Below are 21,564 nucleotides of genomic sequence, written 5' to 3' on the forward strand. Positions count from 1 at the left end.
CAGAGAAGCTGTCACCTGGTGGAAAGGTGCAGAGCCGTGTCCAGAAGCCAGATGCCCTGACTCTTATTAATCTCAACATCACACTGTCATTTAGGAAAGATGCCCAGGGAACCGGCCCAGGAGAATCAGGCCAACTCTTCCATGGTGGACAGCCCCCTTCCTTCCACTGCCATCTCTGGAGATTCTGCTTTTGGTTTTAAGAATAGCTGCTGGTTTCTTTGGCATAAATGGCACCATGAACGCTTAAGAAAGGCAGCAACAGGGCGGGCTTTAGATACACTATCTGGGTTCAAGGCTAAGCTGCTTTTCACGTTAGCTGTGGGACCTTGGGCCACTCTTTGTACCTTTTTGAGTCTCAATTTTCTCATCTGTGAAATGGGGGACTGTAATAATACCTATCCTTTGTACTTTGTGAGTACAAAGTGACATGATACTGGGAGCAGCCTCGCACCAGAGGAAGATGAGTAATGGCAGCTATGGCAACCTTGCTCGGTTGACGGCACCCTGATTTTTGTCCACATATCAAGGACACGTGCAGCAGCTGGCTAGCTGTCCACCGACGTCTCTTTTCCCTTCTCTCACAGTGACAGAGTAATAATTACAAACATTTCCTTGGTATTCACTATGTGCCAGGCAGTGCTCTAGGTGCCAATGTTTTCACTCATTTGATCCTCACAACTGTGAGGTAAACACAGGATCACCCATTTTGGGGCAGAGAAAACGAAACCTCACACAGCTCTCAGGTGGCAAGATTTGAACCCCAGCCACTTGGCTCTGAGCCAATACTATCAATTCGTATTTCTGTTTTCTGGTGTTTTTCAGTTGGGGGGGTGCACTATGAACCCCTTAACAGGTTTTTAAATGATCACAATTTTGAAACAGAGGTGAGCATAAACAGCCCTAGAAGTACCTGCGACAGCTGAAATGAGCTCTGAAGAGTCATGATTACCACTGGTGACAGAGTCATAGGTTTTGCTAACACTATTTATAATACGCTATAATATACTACTATGTATAAATGTAATTCATAATAGAAGTTAAATTTGAGTTAGGGATTGGTGAAAATAAAGATGTTATTTTTCTCATCCAAATTCTTGGACCTGAATGCCAGATGGGCCCCAGGTTAAGAGCTCCTGCACTGGGCTATACTGCCACTCATAACCTCTGGTTTTCACCTGTGCACATGAACCCTCGGCAAAGATATTTCTGAATCACCTGTGCATTTGGATATGACCATGAGACTAATGTCTGGCCAGTGGGAATGGCGTGTGTGACTTCTAGAAGTGTCCTTATGGGGAGACGGGGTCATATCCTTCATCCTTACTTCCTGTTTAGAATGGGGCTATGATGGCTGGGGCTTCAGCAGCCATCTTGGGGTCTTGAGATAACCTGAGAATGGGGAGGGCAGGATGGAGGCCAAACAGAGAACAATGTGTAAGAGCCTGGGACCCTAACACCTAGAGTGTCACACCAGCTTGGATTGCCTCACATATTTATAGAATTTTCCTGTTATTTACAGCCAACCTTAATCCCAACTAACCCAGTCAATGACCTAGTTCTAGACACAAAGACATAAGGACAAATTGGCCAAGGAGCTTCCAGGAAGATTTTCCTCTTTGACGAAAGGGAGGAGGACAAGAACCGGCCCCTTGCCCCAGTCGGCCCTGCTTTCAGCGTGGTTCCACGAGGACGTAAGACAGAGCTGATGCAGCAGTCTCGTGACCACACGACGTAGGTCAAAAGAACTGCACGCTCTAACCCAAGTCTGTGATACCCTTGAGCTGCTGAACTTGTTATATGAGGCAAAAGTGAACCCTTATTTAAATGACTGTTGGTTGAGTTCTCTGGAACATTCCTGAGAGAGCAGCTATTAAAATCAATAAGAAACCTTTACCGTCCCTTCATCCAGTTGTAGCCATAAGAGTTCACTGTGCACTGTCCCCAAGCATGTCCCCACCAAGACCTACCACACTGGTCATCTATGGTTCCATGGCCACGCTTATCACCATGGGCTGGGGATGCCTGCATCCCCAGCAGTCCTCAGGCTAGTACATGAGACATAATAAATAATAAATAAAATCTCCCTCCCCACCACTACATCCACATAGAAACACTACTCACCTTTTAAAACCCACGTCACGTTCAAGCCATGGAGCTTCCCTGACATGACCACGTACAGTATGAGCCCACAGGTAGTACATATTCCCTCCACAAGCCGAGTAAAGCCCGAAGGCCCTCCTATGGACTACAAGGCCCAACATGACGTGGTCCCTGTCCACGGATCCACTCTCACTTCCCACGTCCTCCTCTTGCTCCCTGGGTTCCTGTCACAGTGGTTCCCTTGACAGTAACTAAAATGCAAACGTATTGTTAGCCCAGGTCTTCACACTTGCTGACTTGCTGCTTCCTCAGCCTGAGACACCCTTCCCCCCAGACAGCCCAGGGCCCTCTCACTGCATTCACGCCCCTGCTTAATCCTCACCAGTGACTACCCTGGGTAAACCAGCATGCCCCCGTCACTCTCTACACATCTTAACTCATCACTTCCGACATATGCAGCTGAACCTTGAACATGAGGGTTAGGGGTGCCCACCCTCTCCGCAGTTGAAAACCTGAGTATAACTTATAGTGGTCCCTCCGTATCTGAAGTTTCCCATCTGTGGATTCAACCAAGTGTAGATCATGTAGCACTGTAGTATCTACTACTGAAAACAACCCACGTAAGTGGACCTGCACAGTTCAAATCCGTGTTGTTCAAGGGTCAACTGTTCTTCTTTGTTCACTGTTTATCCTTCCCCACTAGAATGTGGACTTCACAAGGGCAGGGACTCTGTCTTCTGCACTCTGTGCCCCAAAATCCCAGGAGAGCGCCTGGCAAAGAGTAAGAGTCCAAAAGAATCTGGAGGAATATGCTCCGAACTGTTACTGTTTGGTAGAGCTGGTGGCTGATAATGAGCAGTGTGGAGGGGTCTGCAACATGGGTGCTTTAACAGTGACCCTAAGCCCGGGAAAATGCTCAGTGGGCCACACAAGTGCCTCTTCACCTCCTATCAAGTCCTAAACATCGGGACTTCCCTGGTGGCGCAGTGGTTAAGAATCCGCCTGCCAATGCAAAGGACACTGGTTCGATCCCTGGTCCGGGAAGATCCCACATGCTGCAGAGCAACTAAGCCTGTGCGCCACAACTACTGAGCCTGCGCTCTAGAGCCCAAGCGCCTAGAGCCCGTGCTCTGCAACGAGAAGCCACCGCAATAAGAAGCTCATGCACCACAACAAAGAGTAGCCCCCGCTGGCCACAACTAGAGAAAGGCTGCACGCAGCAATGAAGACCCAACAGAGCCAAAAAAAAAAAAAAAAAGTCCTAAACATCCTTCCACCTCATTCCACGAAGAATCATGTTTTTAAATGAACATAATGTGTGTGGGTATATGTGGGTGGATGGGTGTGAAAAGTTCTGCATCACCTAAGAGTGAAATGGGCCCCACAATCTCTCTCTCTGGAGCTTTTTTTTTCTTTTTTAAAGTAACGAATGAGCCAGTACTCTGGCTTCACCAATCAGCTAAGGGTCTCCAGATAAATCCCAGGCACCTCAAAGCTTGAGTTTCCTCACTGTAAGATGGTTATTACAACAATGCCTGCCTCACAGGATTGCTGGGATAATCAAATAAGGAAGACACAGAGACAGAGCCCGGCACGTAGCAAGCACCCAAGTGTTAACCATTATTCTCATCGTTATTTCTCACGTATTTGTATTTCTTGAGCAGGGTAAAGAAAAAGGTAAATTGAAACAGAAAAAGTAATCTCACCACCTCCTTGGAAACTGCAGCACAAACAAATACTTCCCTAGCAGTTTGCCTGGTGTTATGATTATTTATGGATGTGCCTGTTCCCCCTTTTGCAAGGTGACTTGCCTCTGGGATGAAGAAGGGACACAACTACTACCAACTGGTGACTCCTGAACCTAGTACTGGGCTGGGCACATCAAAAAGCAAAAATATAAATATTTTTCAAGTTTTTAAAAATGCAGGTCCCCCAGTGAAGGCATGGCAGAGCCTGAAACTTGAACCCATGTTCTTCACCATCACCCTATACCAACTTCTTTTTAAACTCTCAGAGGGCAGCCTTATTCCTAAGTTCTGCTTCAAATCCCCATGTACTCCTTGAAAAGAAGTCGGAGCCTGTGCTGTCATATTTCTAAGATGAGGACACAGGGGCATGCTGCCATGATGTGTTTGACCATGGTGAATACCTGCTGTCTTTACATTTTATCTCACTTAATCCTCACAACAGCCCTGCCAGGTGTGTCTTCCACCCTTTTCCTCATTCAACAAGAAAATCAAGGCCCAGAAGAGTTGAGTAACTCGTAAAGTGGCCAGTCCAGGATCTGAAACCCTGGAATGCGTCCACCCATGGCACTGCCTCCCTCTGCGTCTCCTCTGGGCCTACACGCTGTGCCCACAGGGGCTCAGCTCGGTGGTGAAGAGTGCTGCCCTGAAACCCAGTGCCCTTGGCTAAGTCCTAGTTTCAGAATTTACTGGGTGGTGTGACAATGACTGAGTAGCCTTATGTAAAAAATGGGAAGAGGGTTTCCCTGGTGGCGCAGTGGTTGAGAATCTGCCTGCTAATGCAGGGGACACACATTCGAGCCCTGGTCTGGGAAGATCCCACATGCCACGGAGCAACTGGGCCCGTGAGCCACAATTACTGAGCCTGCGCATCTGGAGCCTGTGGTCCGCAACAAGAGAGGCTGCGATAGTGAGGGGCCTGTGCGCCACGATGAAGAGTGGCCCCTGCTTGCCACAACTAGAGAAAGCCCTCGCACAGAAATGAAGACCCAACACAGCCAAAAATAAATAAATAAGCCAAGCATTTGAAGCCCTTTAAAAAAAAAAGGGGGGGGAAGAATTTCAGACTGAAGATTCATAGTCACATTCAGAATCTGATTTAATTTAAACAAGCTAACTGTAAAAGAACATTTCTGGAACAATCAGAGAAATCTGGTTATGAACCGACTACTAGATGATACCAAAGAATCACTGTAAAAACTTTGTTAGCTATAACGGCACTGTGGTTATTAAATGTCTGTTGTTTTATAGGTGCATAACGAAATACGTAGGAGAAAATATCTGGGACCTGGGATTTATTTTTAAAATACTCAGCAAAAATAAAAGGGGGGGGGAGAAGGATGAGGGACAGGTGAAAAAATGTGGTAAAACTTTAAAAAAACTGCTGAATATGGATTTGGTACTATTTTCTCTGTTGTTTGAAATTTGACAATCAAAAAACATTTACTGGAAAGAAAACTAGCACCTATCTCAGATGTGCTTTGTGAAGACTCAAGGAATGCACACAAAACACTTAGCAGGCTGGCATACAGCAGGGTTTCTCAACCTTGGCACCACTGACCCCTGGGGCTGGGCCATCCTCTGCGGTGGGGAAGGGCCTGGGCAGCGCGGGATGTCGGGCAGCATCCCTGGTCTCTCCCCCACTAGATGCCTGCAGCACTCCCTCCACCAGTCGTGACAACCAAAAATATCCCCAGACATTTGTCCCCTGGTAAGAACTGCTGCTCTAGAGTAACCATTAGAAGAATAGCTTTTAAAATGCCTGTAGCACCTCACCTCGGACAATTGAGGCCCTTGTTATTTCACCACCACCACCGGCAGACATTTAATGAAAACTTAAAATACATCAAGCACTGTTCTAAACGTTTTCCACGTACTAACCTATTTAATCCTCGCAACACCCCTCTGAACTGCTAAATTAAAAATTATTCCCATTTTTTTCCTTTTCTTTTTTTTTTTGCCAAGCCGCGCAGCTTGAAGGATCCTGGTTCCCCAAGCAGGGACTGAACCCTGGGCCCACAGCAGTGAAAGTGCCGAGTCCCAACCACTGGACCGACAGGGAATTCCCTATTCCCTTTTATAGATGAGAAAACTGAGGCAGAGACAGTATTAATAACATAGAAACCTGGCCTCTCAACCAGTGGACCACATTTTAAGAAACATGGTGCCCCAAACACCCCTGAAATAATGCAATCCAGCCACCGCCTCTTACTGGCTGGGGAGGTGATCTCTTTGCAGCTCACTTTCCCAAGTATAAAACCACAAGCTACCACGATAACTGAACAAGGTCATCACTTACTGAACGCCTTCTCTGAGGCAGCCACTTAACATGCCAATTCCACTGCAACTTCTCAACCAGGTAGATGCTGCTTCCTCATCATTATTCCTTACAGATGAGGAATCTGGACCCCAAAAAGGGGAAGGCACTGGTGCAGGGCACAAAGGGAGCAAACCCGTAGAGCTGGGATTCAAATCTCAGTCATCCTTGATTTCTTCCACATCACTCACCACAGTGCATCCAATGCATCAGCAAATCTCAACAACCCTCCTTTTCAAGATACCACCAATCTCACCACTTCCCCCTACCTGCCTGCCAGCGCTGGTCCTGGCTGCTCTGCAATGGCATCCTGGTAAGTCTATCTGCTCCTGCCCGGCCCCTACTCGGCAGTCAGAAGTCAGAACATGTCATTTCTCTACGCAAAGCCTTGAACTGGCTCCCCCACCTCACCAGAGCCTTTGCCCTACTGGTCCACAGGCCTCACCTGATCTAGCCCGGGATTAGTCCTCACCTGCCACCACTTTGCCAGTCACTGTGCTGCAGCTACCACGCTGGCCTTATTCTCTGAACTCACTGAGCACGCTCCCATCTCAGGGAGCCAGCACGCACCTGGCACTCCTTACGTATTTCCTGAATAAATAATTCCCCTTCAGCCTTCAGTGCAATAAAAGTAACAAATAAACAAAAAGAAAAATTAAATTACTTGAAAATGTTAAAAAAAAAAAAAAAAAGGGCACTTCACCACCATCCTCAGGCTCCTACCACTTTTCCCTCTCAATCTCTACCTTGCAACCCAGTGACTACGGTATGCAGAATAATGGCCTCCCAAAGATGTCCATATCTTGAGCCCTAGAAGCTGTATGTCACTTTACATGGCAACAGGGACTTGGCAGGTGTGATCAAGGTTAAGGACCCTGAGATGGGGAGAGAATCCTGGATTACTCAGGTGGGCCCAATCTCATCACATGGATCCTTAAAATCAGAGACCCTCTCCCGGCTGGTCAGAAGGAGATGTGACTACAGTAGAACGGTCACAGAGATGCAACGCTGCTGGCTTTAGAGATGGACAAAGGGGCCACAAGCCAAGAAATGCAGGCAGCCTCCAGAACCTGGAAAATGGTAAAGACATGGATTCTCCTCTAGAGCCTCCAGAAAGGACTATAATCCTGACAACACTGTGACTTTAGCCCAGTGAGACCTGTGTCAGACTACTGATCTCCAGAACTGTAAGATAATAAATCTGTGTTCTTTTAAACCACTACATTTACCTCAGGACTTTCCCATAGAGGGCTTCTCGCAATCTCATCACAATGGACAGTTTGGGTGGATGATCCTTTGCTGTGGAGGCGGTCCTATGCATTGTACGTTTAGCAGATCCCTGACCTCTATCCACTAGACGCCAGTAGCACTTTCCCAGTTGTGACAAGCAAAAATGTCTCCAGATGTTGCCAATGTCCCCTCGTGGGCAAAAATCACCCTGGGTTGAGAGCTAGTGCCATTATTTGTCTCCTCTCTCTTCCTGGAAGGCTCTTCCCCATCTACTTTTGGGAGCTGACTCCTTCTTCTGGTCTTAAACTCTGCATCCTCGGAGGGGTTTTTCCCTGACTGACCGTCTTAAAATGAATCTTCCCCACCCCACTCTGTGCTTGCTGGGTACTCTGCCCAGAAAGCCTCAAGGCTCCTTCCCCTGCCCCCTTCAGATCTTTGCTCAGACACCACCTTCTCAGCAAGGCCTTCAATGACCACTCTGAATCCGCATCCTCCACCCGCTTCCTTTATTTTTTCCATAGTACTTATCCCCATCTAACATAATATGTATTTTCCTTATCGTCTTGTTTATTGTCTTTTTCCCCTCACTACAAGGTAAGCTCCACAAGGCCAGATTTTGTCTTTTTCCCTGTTGTATACCTGTGCCTAGAACAGTGCCCAACACAGAGCAGAGGCCCAATAATTTTTACTGACTCAGTATCACAACATCCTGCTGTTTCCTGTCCACCACGTCTCATACGTGTGAACAATGTATTCGGTTCCGATTCACATCGGTCTCTTGTATAACAACTGGCATCACCATGAATCACATCCTCAGCACCACAGCTGATATGTGGCAGGTGTCTATTGAACCAACGAATTCCTACAACAGCCCTATGAGTTAGACAATCACCTCTATTTGAGAGAAGAAGAAACCGAGACTTGGAGAGATTAACTTGCCCATGTCAATCAGCAAGAAGTGGAAGAGCCAGGAGCTCACCCTCTGCCTGTCTGACTACTGAACTAGAGTCACAGAGCCGGGACCTCAGAGGCTGGGGGCTGGGCCAGTGCAACCCACTCAATTTTATAAACGGGGAAATTGAGGCCCAGATGCGAACTCTTCAGTCACCACTCCCCATAACTACAGCTAGCATTTATTGGACCCTTACAACAGACCAGGCGCCATTCTACGTGACTCGTATTATTAACTCGTTCAGTCCCTCACAACCACCCAATGAGACCGGGACTATTATTAGACCAGTTTACGGAAAACAGAGGCCCAGATCCGTGAGGTAATCGGCACAAGGTCACTCAGCGGGTGAGAGGCGGGGCTGGGATGAGCAAACCCTAGAACCCTACCTCTTCTCAATCCCTCGCCGGATGGCCTCAGGGCCCTGAGCCCCCTCTCCCCTCACCAGAAATGTTAGCCCGTTTAGTACACTGCCCACCCCCCACGCAATGGGAGGCTCCCAGAAGAGGGGCGACTTTCCACCTCGTAATTTGCTGCTGAATTTAGCTAGTTGCTCCCTTGGGAATGGGCTTCCGCCTCCCTCTCCCCTTCGGGGGTCTACACCACAAGTGGAGGCGGGTGGGAGAGCAGGAATTAGAAAGTCAGCTTTCACATCTCAGTCCCCATTTGGAGGGTATACCCCACAGCGCTGAGCCCCAACAGGGAGAAAACCTACCCGGGTCCCCATCAACCAGGCGGCCCCTCCCCAACTCGGAGCAAGTCACGCGCCCACCCCATCCCCAAGGGGCCATTCAAGGGCCGCCGCCAATCACCGAGCCCTCCCCTCGCCTCTCCCCGACCCAGTCGTCCAAGCCCCTGCTGGGCCGCGGCCCCCAAGGCCCGGGACCCTCCAAGCTTGCCCTCGCCCCCGCGCGCCGCTGGGCCGACACCCAATCCCGGGCGCCGTCTCACTGAGTCCGGGGACCGAGAGAGATGAGAGTGGAACGCTGATTGGCCGCCGCCCCCTTCCGCCACTCTCGGCGAACACTGAACCCTCTCCGCGAGGGACGCCCGTGCTCCCAGGTCCCCCTTCCCGTCTTCCCCAAGTCCCCCGTTGCCTCCGGACCTGAACATCCTCGTTGCGGAGCTCGTCTATGAGCACCGCGATGGGGTAGAGCGAATCGTCGCCGTCGGCCGCCGCCATCTTGGCTCCGTCCTGTTCCTGTCAGACTGCGGCCAGCGCCTTACTAAAACGGGGGTAGGCAGGGCCTGGGCTGTGAGGAGGAAAAGAGGGCGTGGGGACGCCCGAGCCACTTTACAGGGGCTGCCCCACAGTTATTGCCCAATGACCGGGCCAAGCCTGCGTTTCTTTGGTCCGAACAAATGAAGTCCCGCCTACGGCCTATTTGCCATTGGTCGAAGGGACATTAAGTTGCCAGAGCCTCGAAGAGGGGGAGGAGGAAACGGAAGTACGTAGTATCTTAGCGACAAAGATTGTGCCCGCCTACGTCGCCGCCAACAACGGCCTAGACGAGCAGTTGTTTCTAGCCAATGAGGGGCAGGATTGGGAGGTGGCGAAGCCCGTTCTCCGAGTCCCGGGGAAGCTTCTGCTAGTGCGTCGCTAGGAGTGCTTGACGTCATGATCGGGGGTGGGGAACCAGTACAGTCTGCAGGTTTCGGCTTGGGAGGCAGTGGCCCCCTCCGGCTGGCAGGCGGACTCCCAGAGCCTTTGTGCGGGAGGAGGAGTGAGTCTTTCATTTCTGCCTTATTATGCCGAGGCCCAGAGAAGGGTGGCGACTTGCCTTACTCTCTGGACAAAACTCACGCCCCTCAGGTTGGTATGTGGATCTGCTTACCGAACGCACGTCTCCCACCTCCCCTTTTTACTCTTCAGCGGTTCTGGAAAATTAGCTACCTGAGCATATCATGCTTTTTCATGCCAACAAGTCTTTGCCCAAACCGTACGTTCTATTTGGAGAGCAGTTCCTAGTAAACTGTCCGATCTCTACGTAAATATCTCCCTTTCCCTTCCTCTCTTTAGGCTTGGTCCTCAAGCCCCAGAGCCACATAATCAATCTCGCTCGTTCGCTCGCCCTCTCAAAATTCCTTTCCCTTGGCTGGGGCTGTGACCATACACTGGAGTCTGTCGCCTCCCACAGCGTGAGAGCAGCGTTGGGGCTGACGAATCTCTGTTCCTTGCCTCACTCAACACAGCCCCTCACCCGCAATTTTAGAACCACGCTAACAGAGTTGGGAGATGGGGAGGCCTGGAATGCACCTTCCCCCTTATCGTGTCACTTCAAGGGCACAGCTGAGCTAGGACTCCAGGACAGGTCCAGGCATCTTTTCCAAAGACCCCTTACCCACTCCAGTTAGGAAACTACTCCCTATAAAAGGGGGTGGGGTGGGGGGAGACGTTGCCTATTTCAATCCTTGCCCTCCTTATTCCAAGGATCTTCCCCCAACCCAACCCTGCTAGCCCACTGAGACTACAGGTTCCTTAGCTAAGGATGCACTTTAAATACCTTAGAATTTTATTTGTCAGTTATACCTCAGTAAAGCTCCCCACCCCCCAAAAAAAAAGTCCCAAGTGTGCCTTGCAGAGATAGTCTCTGCAATGGACAGATGCAGTCAGCAGCTTGATTCTGGTCAGACTCTTCAAAGAGCAGGCCCTGACCGTGAGCATCTAAATGAGTGACCCAGACAGTTCTCTCAGCACTGCAATTTGTTTCTACAGTTCACATCCTAAAAGAGGGATGTCCAAGTGGCACAGTAAACACCTGTGTGCCACTTGGACACAGTGGCAGCAGTCCAGGTCCCTGGCCAGTGGTGAGAACAATCACATCTGCTTTCTATTCTTGCAGAGCTCGCACTAAGAGTAACCAGCCACAGTGGCCCAGGGGACACCTTTAGGTTTCAGCTTACTTAAACCATCAGTATAGTCAGACCATGCATTTAGGGAAGAGTCTCAGAGAACTGAGGGTTGGTAGTGCCAGTGGCTTTGGGTACAGTGTAGAGCTTAAAATTTCCCCCAGAGGGATAGGTACCACTTATTCTTGTAAAGCCAGGATGTTGCTGGAGCCAGTCTGGGTTCATTCTTGAATAAGTGCGTTGCATGAGATGCAGGACTTTGGGGGCCCTTCCTACCTTGCTGGTAGTGGAGTCCAAGCTGATTCATCCCCAGATTTGGAATATCAAGCCAGAGAGTCACAAGGCTTCTACAGATCAGGCTTCAGTTTTGAGGCGCATTTACTAGCAAGCTAATTACTGCTTTTTAAAAGCAGTGCACCTGTTAGTAGTGTCAGAGTGGCCCTGAGTTCATAAAGCAATGGGGACTTTTAGGTGGAGGCTGCATCCCTTTGCCAGAGGCTGTAACCGACCAAATCATCAGGACATTATCTCCCATGTCCCAGGAGTCTAGTAAGGGCTGAGCCTCCTTTGGATAACGGGGAGTCAAAGACAACAGTTTTTCCTTCACTGCTGGAAGGATTGAGCATTGTAATCTGAGTCCCACTGAGTCCCATTAAACTTTCGCTGGAAAACAGGACTTGAATTTGGTCAGGTTATGTCAGCTGCCCCTACTGGCAGAGATGTGATGACAAGTTAGACAGGGCTGTGGAGACTGGGGCCTCTCGCTTGCCAACAAAGAGAACATCATTTATATAATAAAAACTTTGTACATCAGAGGTTAGTGGCACTTGATTGAAATCCTCACCCACCCTCTGTTACCTCTGGTGACAAGTAAAAAGGTAGTTTGTCTCACTAACACTTGTCTACCAGCATCTCACCCTTCCTGGAATACTCACCTCTGGCCCTTGTGGGATAGGGAAACACAAGCATGTAACACAACAATTCCTGATATATTCTGATGTGGAATGTTGAATTTTTCCAAAGGATCCTGCTGTGGTCTGTTTGTGTGCACTCAAAATTCAAATATTGAAACCTAACCCCCAAGGTGATGGTATGAGGAGATGGAGCCTTTGCCAGGTGATTAGGTCATTGAGGGCAGAGCCCTCATGAATGGGATTATAATGACCTTTCAAAAGAGGCCTGAGAGAGCCTTGCCCCCTTATGCCTTGTGAAGATACAACAAGAAGTCTGCAACCCAGAAGAGGGCCCTCACCTGACCATGCTGACACCTTCATCTCAGAATTCCAGCCTCCAGGAGATATAAATTGATGTTTATGAGCCACCCAGTCTGTGGACTTTTTTTTTTAATAGCAGCCCAAACAGACTGAGATAGACCCCCAACTACCTCATTGCTTTAGCGTCCCTCTGCAATTGTGATAATGCACTAAGGTTGTTCGTTGTATGGCTCAGTCACTACCCTATCCTCATTGCCAAGACTTCCAAGAAATGTAAAGGGTGTAAGATTTTACCCCATTTGCAAACCAAGTTACTTGCCAGTTTCACAGATGCTGGCACAAGACGTGAGACGCCTGGGACTGAGACAGAATATTATTATTTGTGGCACAACAGGCAGCAAGAGCTTCAAGTTCACACCTGTTCCCACTGCTCCCACAAGCCCCGTGGGGGCCATGCAAAGAGGTCCCAGTGGATGCTGCACACAAAGTGGGGTTTCGTGTCACAGATGGATAACATTATGCTTAAGAAATCCTTATATTTTAATGTGGATTATAAGTACACCAACCAACCTTTCCCTCTGAGGAAGGCATTCTCTTTATTAGTTAGGTAATGGATCTGCCCTTGCCCCCAAGACAGACACGACTGCTATCTTCCAAGGCTGTTATACAAAAACCCTTTCAAAATAGTCCAGAACAGAAGCTGATATAAGACATGAAAAAAAAAAAAATTGAGAGGCTCATGGAGAACTGTCTCCTGATAAGGTGCACCTTCCCCTTCAACTTTTGGGAAGAAGTGAGTAAAAAGATTCATTGAAGATCTCTGATACCAAGACTGACCCTGGTTGTGTGGTGCTGTGCAATTGTTAAAAGACTGGACAAGTAAGAAAGAGACAGATTTATCAGGAGACTTTGTGGACGAGGTGACATTAACCTGGGTGAGCAGTGAGAGGTGAGAGCAAATGAAAAGAAAGAATAATGTCACATATTCTGAATAAACTGAAATTTGCTGGCTTATCAGAAGAATGTATGATTCACTGTCCACACATACAACAAGTCAATTCTGGATGGATTGCTGATCTAAATTTTAAAGCTAAATAAAAATTTTAAAGTAAAACAAAGGCAAACATCTCTTGTCGTCTTGGAATGGGGAAATATTTCTTAAACAGAATAATAAACATTATAAAGGAGGAAATACTAAGTTACATTAAAATTAAGGCTTTCTCCTCTTTGACACACACACACACGCACACAGGAAGACAGAGAGAACATGAGATAAAGGAAATCAAGAACAGCATCATGTCCAGCAGTTATATAGAACTACTACAAATCAATAAGAAGAAGGCAACACAATAGAAAAAAATGGATAAACTAAGCTAAAACATACATTTCAAAGAGGTTTCCCAGTAAAGAGAAATAAATATGTGAAAATATGCTCAACTTCCATAACAGTGAAGGAAATAAAATTACTACTTGATACCATCACATACCAATCAGAAGTCCAAAATAAAAATGAAAATAAAAAATTGGAAGTGTTGACAACGATGTGGGTAAACCAAGAATCTCCTACACTGCTGGTGAGTGTGGAAATTGGGCCATTTTCCAAACCTCTTTGGCACTGTCCCTAAAAGGTAAAGATGTAAATCTGTCACCCAACAATTCTGTTATTACATATATAGCCAACAGAAATTAGTATGCGCCTCATCAAAACATGTTCTCAATTTACATAGCAGCACTATTCCTAATAGTCCCAAACTGAAAACAACCCATATGCCAACTAACGGTGGAATGATTAAAGTAATCGTTTTATATTCACATGAGAGAATCCTACACAGCAATGCAAACGAATGATCAATAACAACACCCAGCAATAAATTCACAAACAGCATGAGAAATGACAAAAGCCAAATACAAAAAAAGTTTATGCTTCATCACTTATTTTACATAAAATTCAAACAATCTAAAGTGATGTATACTGTTGGATGTCAGAGCAGTGGTTACCCTGAGGAATAGTGAATAGGAAGGAAGAGCAGAGAGCTTCTGGGAGCCTGACAATATTCGATTTACAGATCTAGGTACTGAGTACCAAAATGTGTTCACTCTGAATTTTCATTGAGCTCTGCACATATAAACTGTACATGTGTCTTTACATTTTTAAAATACATATTGCCAATCAAAAAGATAGGATACACTGTCAGAATGACTATCACCAAAAAGATCACTCCTGGGCTTCCCTGGTGGCACAGTGGTTAAGAATTCGCCTGCCAATGCAGGGGACATGGGTTCGAGTCCTAGTCCGGGAAGATCCCACATGCCGCAGAGCAACTAAGTCGTGTGCCACAACTACTGAGCCCGTGTGCTGCAACTACTGAAGCCCCCAGGCCTAGAGCCCGTGCTCCACAAGGGAAGCCACCGCAGTGAGGAGCCCGCACACCACAACGAAGAGTAGCACCTGCTTGCCGTAACTAGAGAAAGCCTGTGGGCAGCAACGAAGACCCAACACAGCCAAAAATAAATAAATAAATGAAATTTATAAAAAAAAAAAAAATCACTCCTGGGTACATATCTGAGGAAAACGAAAACACTAATTCAAAAAGATATATGCACCTCAATGTTCATAGCAGCATTATTTAAATAGCCAAGGTATGGAAGCAAATTGAATTACCAACAGATGAATGGATAAAGAATATTGTGATATAGATATAGATATATATGTTCACACACACAATGGAATACTCCTCAGCAGTAAAAAATAATGAAATTTTGCCATTTGCAACAACACGGATGCACTTGGAGAGTATTATGCTTAGTAAATATGTCAGACAGAGAAAAAGAAATACTACATGATATAACTTATATGTGGAATCTAAAAAATAGAACAAACTAGTGAATATAACAAAAAAAAAAACAGGGACTTCCCTAGTGGCACAGTGCTTAAGAATCTGCCTGTCAATGCAAGGGACACAGGTTCGAGCCCTGGTCTGGGAAGATCCCACATGCCATGGAGCAACTAAGCCCGTGCACCACAATTACTGAGCCTGCGCTCTAGAGCCTGCAAGCCACCACTACTGAGCCCAAGTGCCATAACTACTGAAGCCCAAGTGCCACAACTACTGAAGCCCACACGCCTAGAGCCCATGCTCCGCAACAAGAGAAGCCACCACAAGGAGAAGCCCGGGCACCATAACAAAGAGGAGCCCCCGCTCACCACCACTAGAGAAAGCCTATGAGCAGTAACAAAGACCCAACGCAGCCAAAAATAAAACAAACAAATAGATTAAAAAAAAAAAAAGAAACAGACTGAAAGATACAGAGGTTACCAGTGCGGAGAGGTAAAGGGGCAGAGGGTAGGGGATTAAGAGTTGCAAACCACTATGTATAAAATAAATAAGGTACAGGGATATATTGTACAGCACAGGAAATACAGCCAATATTTTATACTAACAATAACAGGAGTATAAATTTTAAATACAGTGAATCATTATGTTGTAGATCTGAAACTCATATAATATCATAAATATTACAGAATATACCTCAATTTAAAAAAAACTAAATTAAAAAAATAAAAAGTGGAAACAGTTAATAAGTAAATAAACAAGTAAACAAATAAATTCCTCTTTGGAGCCTTCTGAAAAAAAAGATGAGATACAGAAAATAGATTATTGTTGCAACATCCTCATATTGTAAAACTGGCACTGTGATTAGCTTCTAAATATATGCTGTAATTTCGGGGTAAAGCTAACAAATAATGAGTATACAACTTTTCAAAGAAAAGATATGAATTATAATGTAGAATTATATTTAAAAATTAATAGAAAAGAAGTTAGCATAGATAAACTAAGAAAATACCCTAGGGGGGACTTCCCTGGTGGTACAGTGGTAGAAAATCTGCCTTCCAATGCAGGGGACGCGGGTTCGATCCCTGGTCAGGGAACTAAGATCCCACATGCTGCAGGGCAACTAAGCCCGCGCGCCACAACTACTGAGCTCGCGAGCCTCAACTAGAGCCCACGTGCTGCAAACTACAGAGTCCACATGCCCTGGAACCTGCGTGCCACAACTAGAGAAGAGAAAACCCGCAGGCCACAACTAGAGAGAAGCTCGTGCACCGCAACAAAGGTCCCGCATGCGGCAACTGAGACCCAACACAGCCAAAAATAAATAAGATAAATTAATTTAAAAGAATACTCTAGGGCTTCCCTGGTGGCACAGTGGTTGAGAGTCCGCCTGCCGATGCAGGGGACACGGGTTTGTGCCCCGGTCCGGGAAGATCCCACATGCCGTGGAGCGGCTAGGCCCGTGAGCCATGGCCGCTGAGCCTACGCCTCTGGAGCCTGTGCTCCGCAACGGGAGAGGCCACATCAGTGAGAGGCCCGGGTACCGAAAAAAAAAAAAAAAAAAAAAAAAAAATACTCTATTATTATACTATCAATTATAGTATTAAATTTACATAAACTAATTTTTAAATTTTATTATTTATTTATTTTATTTCTTTATTTTTGGCTGCACTGGGTGTTCGTTGCTACGCACGGGCTTTCTCTAGTTGCGGCGAGCGGGGGCTACTCTTCGTTGCGGTGCGCAAGCTTCTCATTGTGGTGGCTTCTCTTGTTGTGGAGCTCGGGCTCTAGGCATGTGGGCTTCAGTAGTTTTGGCTCGCGGGCCCAGTAGTTGTGGCTCATGGGCTCTAGAGCGCAGGCTCAGTAGCTGTGGCGCACGGACTTAGTTGCTCCGCGGCATGTGGGATCTTCCCGGACCAGAGCTTGAACCCGTGTCCCCTGCACTGGCAGGCGGATTCTTAACCACTGCGCCACCAAGGAAGCCCAGCATAAACTAATTTTTTAATCAAAAATTTTTATTATATTCTTGAATGTTTTTTCGAGATATGGCCAAATAATAGAATTAAAGTAGGAAAATGAAAAAACATTTCCTGGAGTGTTAAGAAGCAACTAGCATGGCAATATACTCCTCAGATAACATACACTTTGAAATTTGTCATTGTAATTAGTACTATTTTAAATTTTTCTTAATGTACAACTTTCCAGTATACTGACTGATGGATAACAAACATGACTGACTTTATATGTGTATATATGTGTATGTATATATATACACACACACATACATACATATATATATGTGGATCACAGACCCATATATACACATTTGTAGGTATGTGTCTACCTATATATTTTTCTTCTTCCTTTGTGATCTAGTTTCTGGTAAATATTTAAGTGTCTCATGTGAAATAAAAATATTGATTTCTCTCTGTGATACAAGGTTCAATCTATATATCAATCTGGTCAAAATAACTCTTTTGCTTTTCAACCTGTTGAATTCTCAATACTGTCATTGGCTTCAGAATATCAATACAGAGAAAACCATATAAAAATCTCTCCTAATTTTGAGGCAATATCCACATTGCTGATTTAAAATCAAGGAGCCCCAGGGAATTCCGTGGCAGTCCCATGGTTAGGGCTCTGCGTGTCTGCTGCAGGGAACCCGGGTTTGATCCCTGGTTGGGAAACTAAGATCCCACAAACTGAGTGGCGGGGCAAGAAAAAAATAATCAAGGAACCCCAAACTACAATTCCACATACACAAAATGGATCCATGTCTTTCCCTTTCAAATGGTTCTTCCTGCAATGCTCTGAATTTAATGGAAGTCTCCAGCAGAAACTAATTTCATCGCTTTAGGGACACAAGCAATACCTATAAACCTCTTTCTTGACAACCTGCCCAAGTCATCTTCACAAAAGAGAAAAATGTGCCTTCTACAGATCCCAATTCCCTGCTATTCACATCTTTTTTAATTGTCACAATCACCCGATATTACTTCAAAATATGGTAAAATGCAATTTTATGCTCTCCTTTGCTGACTCCAGTTCAATCTGGTCATTTCTACCTGAGAATGTTTAAACATGCTCACCTCCCTATATAACGTATCATTTCAAATACATAACTGCCGTCTCTCTAAGGACATAATGGACAAAAACTCATGACCGGCTCCCAAAAGCTTGACTCAAGGACTGAATTTCCCCTCCAGCACTACTGTCTTCAGTTTCAGTAATGATCTGCCATACGCTCTTCCATTTTCACAGACGTTTTCTTAATATTCCGTGTCTACTACATTTTTCAGAAATGTGCTGTGATACATTTAAGTTACATACGCTCCTACACTTCTCCAAAAGATCCAGATTGTTTCAGGACCTGAGGTTTATTATTGCATAAATTCTGAGCTCCTCCAGTAAAAGTACTAGTAAAACTTCCATAAGTATTTACATGATAATTATATATTTAACTACAATTACTATTATAACATTGTTTACTTTGAAGAAGATGCTCCCATGTCCTGTTTACCATCCTCTGGTAAGACACTCACAATGTCACTAAGGACTCTGAGAGAAGTGAGTGAATTACCAAATGAATACAGTCCAAATACACACATTTTTACATTTTTCTCATAGGATTAGGAGAATTTTTATTCCTTACCCCAGCAAAGCAGAGCCTGGACATTCTGGAGTCACAGCTCATGAGCTGAAAAGGTCTGACAGCTGGGAAACATGAACTATTTATTGCAGAGGTTTTCAAAAAGAAAAACTCAATACTGTTAAAAGAAAAGACAAAATAATATTATTGATGAAGGAAAGGGTGTTGAAATAGATAAGGTGCTCACCAGCAGAAGGACAGTTTTGGTGGCTCTGGACTCAAGGGAGGATACGGAGGAGACACTGATCCTATGAATGTTTTGGACCCTCTGCTTATGCCTGTACAGGATGAAAACCGTGGAGCCACTGGCCAGGATCATGAGCACAAAACATAAGACATCAGGGAAGGATAGCAATGCTGCATACAATGCATCTCTGGTTTGGTCGTGACAAACAGCAGAACAGTGTCTGAAACTTTTTCTGTTCGTGATGCTCTTGTTTCTCAATATTCTACTCATGTACATAGGATAAATGACATTTACCAACATGTTCAGGATCCAGCACAGGATAACTGGAGGAACAAAGCACCTGAGAGCGTTCACTTTAAGCTTTGCCCACCTGGAGGTCCGGGGACTGATCTGATGGCCTGGAAGACACTCAAGAGGCAGGTGGTGCCAATGGACATTCCCCTGCCCACCGCACGGACATACGGGAAAAATCTGCAAGTAAAATCACTGTCCATGTGGTGCCACCCAAAATTTCTCACTGTGGGATCCAGTAGAAAACAGAACGAAGATGTTGGCTGTTATCACATTCCTGACAATAAAATCTATGGTCCTCAGCCTACACCCAGTGCAATAAAGCAAGAAATAATGGTAAAGAATACAGAAATTCCCCAGGATTCCAAATATAGTCTGTAATAAAAAGGTCGTTCCTACTGCCAAATCCCTCGCAGCCATGCTGTCAGGTCTCAACGACTGATGCTTGTCTTCTGAGCTAGAGGATCCTGAATGAAAATATGAGGCGTGGACCACAGGTACCAGGACAACTGAAATCCAACATTCTCCACTTACCAATAATTCTTACTTTGAAGTAATTACTTAAGTTTTCCTGTCATGTAAATGCTTCCAAGGGTTGAACGTATATCCATTAAAGAACACTTGCAATGTACAGATCACTAGGATGAAACCACACATGCGTTAACTTCTTTATTCCTCACAAATTCACGAGTCAGACGCTATTATATTCCTTATACAGATGAGGTAAACTTCGGCACTGAAAGGTGAAGTGTGTCCTCTAAATTCACTCACTGGTTAGGGGCAGATGGTTAGTGGGGATTTGACCCTGGCTGGGGTGCATTGAATCCAGAATACACTCAAATACTGGTCACCTGCGTTCCTCCAATAAGCCAGATATAAATTTAATTTTGCTTTTGCACCTTGTCATTTCAATTTATGTTGGTGGCATTTTATTTTAAAATTTTGGTAGTGACATGTTTCCACGTATTGAAAAAGACTTACTCTATATGCAAATACAAACTCTGAAAAAAGCTTTAGAGATTCAACTAAATGTAAATGTACTGACTGCAGTATAACTGCAGGAACCTGCCCCCATGACAAGGTGGATTTAATGAATACAAGAATGGCTCAATATTAGGATGGAAACTGAAAGACTCATTTACTTTCATTCCTGGACGAAAGTACATGGCACAAGTCACAGGAACTATGGGAAAGGAAACACTGATACCTGATAAATAAGTGCATGGTAGAAACAAAATTATCATTAATTTCAGATATGTATATATATTTATTAATACCTGAGTCAAATAAAAATATTAGCAGTACGGCAAGATTTGTGAAAGATATGAAACTACAAGACACATGCAAAATCGAATGTTATGGTGAGCCACTTGTGTACTGGATAAATGACATACATTTTTTTGATCGGTATTATAATATTTAAAAGCAGCATAAATATCACAAGATATTTCAGAGCCTAAAACTGGTATCTGAAACATATAAAGTTCCACTTCTCTTAAATTCTGCTTCCCTAACTTTACGTGGGAAGAGCCTCTCCATAATTAATAGACACACAATTATTAAACCTACTCAGCACTTCATACAGCAGTAGTTACAGAAAACGTTTATAATATATTACAGCAACGGCTGCTAAACACATTGTTTTTGCAGAGGATCAGATGATTCCTACAGATTCATCCTACTCTTTGTTACAAGTCTAGAGTACTATGGCCGTACTTCTCAACCTAAAAACTATGTCTATGATTCCTGAAAAGTAGACTGAAACAGCAGATGGACTGGGGAAATACAGTCCTTAAGCACATGAAAAATCAGATGTCATTATCACTTGGATTAAACCACAAAAATCAGTTAGCGAGGATTACATACATTACATTAGGAGCCACCAGGGATTGGTGAAGGTCTAGGACACCGTCTCCCTCTACTATCTCAGTTCACACCTCAGGATTTATCCCACTTTCCTGCATGGCTTTGGTGCTGGACCAGGTTCATACACAGGACATTCCCTTTGTCCAATATGTTCACTTACCAGATTCCTGATACAAATCCTTCCTTTATAGATGCTACTTCTCATACGAGAAGTACAGAGAAAACTATCAACTTCTTCCTGCTGCCTGGATGGTGGGCTCAGTGCGAAGGTCAAAGCAATCAGTATACATGCAAGAGGGGTGGCTCCACCCTGAGATGAGTTTGTGATCCTG

General features: G+C 45.3%; 1 protein-coding gene and 1 pseudogene across 6 annotated transcripts in view; both read right to left on the reverse strand.

The window, feature by feature from the left end:
- PPP2R1A (protein phosphatase 2 scaffold subunit Aalpha) overlaps positions 1 to 9,625 on the reverse strand; it is a 56,782-nt gene extending 47,157 nt beyond the window's left edge. For all 6 annotated transcript variants that reach the window (XM_089902146.1, XM_089902145.1, XM_089902143.1 and 3 more), the window contains exon 1: positions 9,447 to 9,625. In XM_089902146.1, the coding sequence (XP_089758272.1) occupies positions 9,447 to 9,524 (78 nt within the window). In that variant the 5' untranslated portion in view covers positions 9,525 to 9,625. The remainder of the gene's footprint in view (positions 1 to 9,446) is intronic.
- A 146-nt stretch (positions 9,626 to 9,771) lies between these two features.
- On the reverse strand, positions 9,772 to 19,893 carry LOC149744566 (vomeronasal type-1 receptor 4-like; annotated as a pseudogene).
- Positions 19,894 to 21,564: the final 1,671 nt, after the last annotated feature.

The sequence above is a fragment of the Delphinapterus leucas genome, chromosome 20 (genome assembly GCF_059928025.1).
Source record: "Delphinapterus leucas isolate spDelLeu-1000000601 "Yukka" chromosome 20, BTC_Dleu_Yukka2, whole genome shotgun sequence".
NCBI lineage: Eukaryota > Metazoa > Chordata > Mammalia > Artiodactyla > Monodontidae > Delphinapterus > Delphinapterus leucas.